Source organism: Scophthalmus maximus, chromosome 12, assembly GCF_022379125.1.
Source record: "Scophthalmus maximus strain ysfricsl-2021 chromosome 12, ASM2237912v1, whole genome shotgun sequence".
NCBI lineage: Eukaryota > Metazoa > Chordata > Actinopteri > Pleuronectiformes > Scophthalmidae > Scophthalmus > Scophthalmus maximus.
In genome coordinates, this window is record NC_061526.1 from 12,436,293 (window position 1) to 12,442,744 (window position 6,452).

Below are 6,452 nucleotides of genomic sequence, written 5' to 3' on the forward strand. Positions count from 1 at the left end.
ACAGTTGTTGTTGAATATGACCTGTTGAAAGACAAGCACTCCTGAGAAAAAGAATTTTCATTTTTTATAAGTGTTTCAGTTAGTCATACAGAGGAAACAGTTCATTGCGGTGAGTTGTTTTCTTAACATGATCGGAATCAAGCCACATCACACAGAAAACAAAGGGCAAGAATATCACAGTACACGTCACAATCTCCTACCGAAGAATGCTTACTCACACAGAAGTCAAAAATGATGAAGGACGATGGCCTCTGATCATTCTGAAACCTGTGATGTTAAAATGCATTATAATCTGTGCGAAACTTCTGTCACAATGTCCTTTTTTAATCAAAATCACTGGCTGCCGTCGAAAAGTCAAAATTGTCTCCTTTACTAACCACTATTCTTTCACACCGATGAAAAACGTTATGTGGTCAAGCAGGGCCGGCCCGAGGCATAAGCAAACTAAGTGGCTGCTTAGGGCCCCTGTGGCCACCAGGGGAACCCCAAGAGCACTTGAAATGTCCCACAATAAAGCTTGTTTTTTTGTTATATTATGTCAATGGCAATCTTACAAAAATCTTATGTTAACAGGCTGGGAAGCTAATACTGATTTGATCAATTAAAACCCAAGGCAATTAAAATGGTTTACTAGTTGCATTGTCTGCTGGTTTATTTTGATACTTTTCAGCACACCAAGTTCTGTATGCCACTCTACCGTATCACTTTGAATATTATAGTGCAAATCAACACTAGGCCACTGTTGTGAGTTGGCTACATTTATAATTAAAAAACCATAAAAGCATAAAGGCTGACATTGATATAATGTAAGTGTGACACTTACAAATGTGTGTACACAAATTAGTATTATTATATGTTTATTTTTATGGGTAGAAAGGCCAAATATGAGTGTATTGAATTTATTTTAAGATGATTTAATAATGATTGCAATTAGTATTTTGTTTAAGGTGTAATTTCCCTAGTCACATCACAAGGTCCAGAGTGAGCGCTGGTTGTAGTGACACTGGGTGAGGCTGTAATTCCTCAGACAGACAACAGCCTGCAGACCGAACGCAACTGACGTCACTTGTCTCTACTTTTCCTTCACAAAACACGTTAGTATATGTTTATTTTATCACAATTCACTTGCAAAGACTTTATGAGCCTTTCGTATGTTACGTGGAGCAGGTAGAAGGTTTTGGACGGGTGACATATTGTTGTGATACACCTGTACACAGTAATGAAGTGTGCTCACGTGAACAAGCTAACAAAATGGCGAATGTCCATCAATATTTTTGGTTGTAGACACGAATTGCTCCTTGACATGTGAAACTTTATTTGTCTTGGTTGTTTTCAATTAAAATGCATTTAAGTATATCTTTTATTTAATTATTAAGGCAAAGGCATTATTATAAAACTGTATGCGGGTTCTGATTGTATTTTTTGTACTGTGAAGTGGCCAGAGGTTTAAATAGAAGGCCAATGTACAGTTTTGATATAAGTGCTGTATCTGCAGGAGAACTGTGAAGCAGGTTTGCTTTGTGTTGGTGAATGCTGCAGTTTAATAAAGAAAGAGAGCAGCCTGCAGACCGAATGCAACTGACGTCTCTTGTCTCTACTTTTCCTGCACAAAACAGATCTAAGGCCTGTAACATACGCAACACAGCTACAGTACAACTAATAAAGATGATTATGGGAGTTCTAGATTTACAGAAGATATGCGAATGATCAAGCATTGACAATGGTGTTGGTGGTGATAGGGGGGGGGGCCCAAATCAAAATTCAGCTTAGGGCCCCAAATAGGCTAGGTCCACCCCTGTGGTCAAGGGAGAATCGGTAAGAAATTAGGAAATGAGAACTGTGGTGCGACTTGCACTTGGACTGGTGTTGTTTTTAAACCAATGTTATTTAGAAGATAAGATACAAACAGTGCCTCAGATTCAATGTTCCTGTCTCAATCACACCTCCACCTCTGTTTAAACAGAGGGGACATTAAACCATCAGTTAGTCACTGGCAGTAAAAACACAATAGATATAATTGAAGATTTAGCTTTTACTGTTCATGACATTTCTTATTTTTGCTTGTGTTTAAAACCAGCACTGTATGAATACTGACATCGAGGCACAATTATAAGATGAGATAGTAAGACTGTGACACCAAAAGACATCATACATTATCTTATTTCCTGATTTGAACATGCAGTTGTAGGAATATTAAAACCACACTGAACCCAAAAGTTACTCTTACATTTTTGTCAAAGAACACATTCACCACAACAGCACAACTATTTAGATGCAGTGAGACAAACGTCATATGGAAATTGCTTCAATTATCATTTATTAACATAGTAGAAAGTATACCAAATGGTATGAAGAAGTTATACATGGTGGGGATTCGTCAAACATCATCCATTTAGCCTAATGTTACACTTGCACATTTGTGACTGTCTTTGATTTGTTTCACAGTTCAATGAGTTTGTTTTTCTTCTTTTCTATTTGTGTGCACCGAATGATCAAAAGAAAGTATAGACCTTTGAAGGGATGTCAGCCAAGAAAAACAGAGATTGGTGCACAGAAGTCATCTGCCACACTGATGACATTAGTGTGTGCACTTCATCAACAAACCAGAGTTGGTGACGATCCAGAGCTGGCGCAGGTCGTAGCTCAGGTGTTTGACAGACATGCACATTGGGATTAAAGTCCAGCGAGTGCCTTGTCTACGGTAACTGGTGATGCCAGTTCTGTTGATAGAGAAGTGAGAGAAATCTATTAACTCTTCTTCCTAACAGTTGTGTCTCCACCACAGGAAGCCGCGTCCGAGGTTTGCATAAAAGATTGCATTCATCTTTGAGGAATTCTGCATTTTGCCACTGCATTCTGCCGTTTCATACTGATTGAAGCAGGTGGCCAAAGTGTGGGTCAAGTTTAAACCTTTAAAGACCTGTAGCAATACAGCACATTCATTTTATCAGCATGTTTACTTTTTGTTTTCCACCCTGTGCACATTGATGCATGGTGTAATGCTCTGAAGTAAGCCTACAGAGACTCTTTTTTTTTTTAGAAAATGGCTGTTCTTATTTTTGTTGTATGTGTTTTAGATAATAGAATGATGTTGACACAGTGGGATAAATACTTGGGTGTTATTACCAGGCAGTAAGGACTACTGACTTACCTTTGGTACACCTTGCCAGTTGTAGTCACTCCAAAGACTTGTCCATCAGTTGACACTTCAATCATTTTCATTTTTTGACCTGACACGTATACCCAGTTTAAAGCGCGACAGTTGGATGCATACACGTTCTGTCAAAAGAAGCATACGTGCATGGTGATGTTGTCATGATCTATGAGTAAACCGGGTAAAGGAAAATATGAGATTTCACTTTAGTGCCTTACCCTTGCAACGTAGACATTGTTTACTGAGTCGACTCCCCAGCATCCGAGCAGTGGGCCGCAGCTGAAATATTTCATTCTCCTTGAAAGGTAACTCCAGCCCAAGGAGCCCACTCCAGCGTAGGACAAAGCTGTGGGCTCTCTCAGACAGTAGGTCAACGTGGTTCTGGGTGTCACTCCAACAACCTGGCCGTCACCACCAGCATCCACCTGCTCCATTTTCAGACCTGAATACAAGTCCAATACATAGGTACAAGTCAATTAGTCAGCAAGTAACTGTGCACCGTGTGAACATTAAATGTAGAAAATGCATATTGAAAACATTTTGAATCTGTTGGTCAGTTTCTTTGTTTTTTTATGCTCGTTTGTCCAACTACGCACTGCACCAAGACTACTAATACATTATTCAGTAATCAAACCAAATTCTGGGATGATGACAAGGTAAGTGCATACACACTGCATTTGTTTATTTGGAAAGAAGAATAATGATGATAGTTACCCGCGGCCCGTTTAAAGTTTCCAGCTACGTATTTGTACACATAGTTGGAGTAGTCAGTTCCCCACGTTCCGGAAGGTCCCACTGTGACATGTTTGAGGCTGACCGTGCCCAGTCTGTACCAGTTCAATCCACTTAGGGAAAACACCTGTCTGTACCTGTTGGTCGCAACCACTTTTCCCATTCCAGCATCAATCTGATTGGCGTAATGCAGCAGCGGAGCCTCACTGCAGTTCCACGCTGTGAAGACATTTGAGTTGAAACATTATATTTCAGAAAGAAATTTGAATAAATTCTGCGACAGTAAAGTAAACCGGACAGTGACTTACCATGACTAACAGCCAGGCAACACAGCACCAGCAAGAAGGCCGTAACAGCTTTCATGTTGTCTCTGTGTCTGTGATTCTGTGCTCTGCGGTGGACTTCTGGAGGAACTCTCTCTTATCCCTCTCTGGACCTGTTGTTCTGTAACCCAGCTGGTTTGCGTGGCTTATATTTATACTCACGACTGATGCTAAATTCTCAGTGAAACTGGTTCTGCAAGCTGTTCTGGGAACCAATGAGGAAATATTTAAGATTACCAGTAAGTTTAATTTCAAATATTCACTGCTATTCATCTTACAAAAAAAAAGGTTTTGATGTAGGTTGCTCTTGCACTATTTTTGCTTTTTTCATACCCTACAAAACAAGGGGTGTTGTGAAATTAGATGAAAGCAGAATGAAATGGACTGTTAGCTTGAACGAAATCACAGATTTCTTTTCATCGTTGTTGGAAACATTTGGGATGATCGAAATACACAAGGCAGCAAAATGTGTAACAAAGGTCCACTCATTTTTCAACAATTTAATGGACAGGTTATACATTTAAATAAATGTTTGTTGTGGACATCACTAATATCTCTGCAGAAATTCATAATTTAATACATTACCATCTGCTAATAGGGTTTTTGTGTGAATAAAGGGAGTACTGGCACTTACTTTTTTTCCCCTTAAAGCGCTGGGTATTCAGCAGGAAATCCACCACATGGTCTAAGGCAGTTTTTGACGTCTTGTTATATTTATATATATATAATAAGTGTGATATTCACAACAGCTGAATTAAAATATGAATGAGAAGGGGTCTGTTTTTCAGTCGGCTTAACACAACTGACTGAAAAGCAACTTAACAAAAGTTCTCATCCTAAAGGATTTGTGCAATATGGAACCAGTGTTCTCTCACATCTACGGGCCTCCAGCAGCTATGATTCAACAAAGATGTTTTGAGGACCTAAGTATTGATCAGCGAATTGTACGCCTTCTTACAAAAAGTTACAGGATATGAGGTAGAGAGATGCAACAAAGGTCCCTGGCCACGGTGGTTGATGCTCAGTGTCCCATCCCCGATGCTTATCCCAGTTGACCGTGTTTTCATGGTTGCTGCTGTTGCGTCGTGTGCTTTTGTTAATTGGCCAGGCCTGAAAGGATTTGCCACACTCGGTGCCCTACTTCAAACAATTGCAAGTCAAGTGACAAGCATTTCAAACATCTTGTTCGACCAGTATATTCCCAAACCCGAGAAAGAACTTATATAAACAATAGCAGAACATGCAGTACATGAAACAAGCGTCCACTTTTCTTTTCTAGTGCACGTGATTGCAGTCTGCCAGGTCACAAATTTTGGACGTGAAAAATTGGACAGCCTATGATATTGACAGCGCTGACCCATGTGAGCACACAGATACAGCGACCATGAAATAGGCCATTAGCATAAACAATTTATGATGAGTTAAAATCAATAGGTCATCAGATGAGAGAAATAAGCATATGTTCTACCTAATTTCCAACTGGTATTAAATACACTATTCAGATATGTTGCCTGGAAATTGCATAAATCCATAAAAGCCAACAGTGATTTCGGGTATCGATATAGTCCTGAACAAGAGAAAGAGCATCTGAGGTGGAGCTCATCCATTTCAGGTGTTCCACTGCTCATCATTTTGATAATTGAGCAATAAATGCCAGAAATGGGTGGATGCATCAGGTTAAGTGTAATTAAAGAGGTGAAGGTGAAAGACATTGTCACGGCTGAACAGGAAGCAGGACCCAAATGCAAGGGTGATGAAAAGATATTTAATAATAAAAGAAAACCAACTAAAGGTGTCCACAAAATGCAGCAAACAAAGGCAATCCAAACACTGGAGCCAGGGGAAAAAATGCAGAAACAGACCGCGGCAAATAGCAGGAACAGACCGGAACAGACAAAGGGAAGCACAGAGACTAAATACACACAAGGAGGGCAGGGCAATTAGAACACAGGTGAGACACATTAGGAACAGGTGCAGACAATCACAGGGGCAGAAGACAGGAAAAAACAAGACACCAGAAACTAGACAGAGGACAGGAAGTGAAACAACACAATGAAGTAATTCAAAATAAAACAGGAAATGAGAACACAAGATCATGACAGAACCCCCCTCTTAAGGACCGAATTCCAGACGGTCCAAAAAAAAAAATCTACACAGAGCAGGGTGGATGGAAGGGGGCCAGGACGGACTGAAAAAACTGTCACTGGGGAACTGGACAGGGGTTTTGCTGGGGGGTTTCAGCA

The 6,452-nt window shown here is 40.1% G+C and overlaps 1 protein-coding gene across 1 annotated transcript; it reads right to left on the reverse strand.

Annotated features, from left to right (window-relative positions):
* Positions 1–2,296: 2,296 nt before the first annotated feature.
* Positions 2,297–4,356, reverse strand: LOC118291785 (fish-egg lectin). The gene is made up of 5 exons (XM_035620187.2): positions 4,195–4,356; positions 3,869–4,105; positions 3,373–3,596; positions 3,152–3,279; positions 2,297–2,720 (listed from the first exon to the last, which is right to left on the reverse strand). The coding sequence occupies exons 1-5, from the start codon at positions 4,247–4,249 to the stop codon at positions 2,579–2,581; spliced, it is 786 nt and encodes a 261-aa protein (XP_035476080.1). The 5' UTR covers positions 4,250–4,356; the 3' UTR covers positions 2,297–2,578.
* Positions 4,357–6,452: the final 2,096 nt, after the last annotated feature.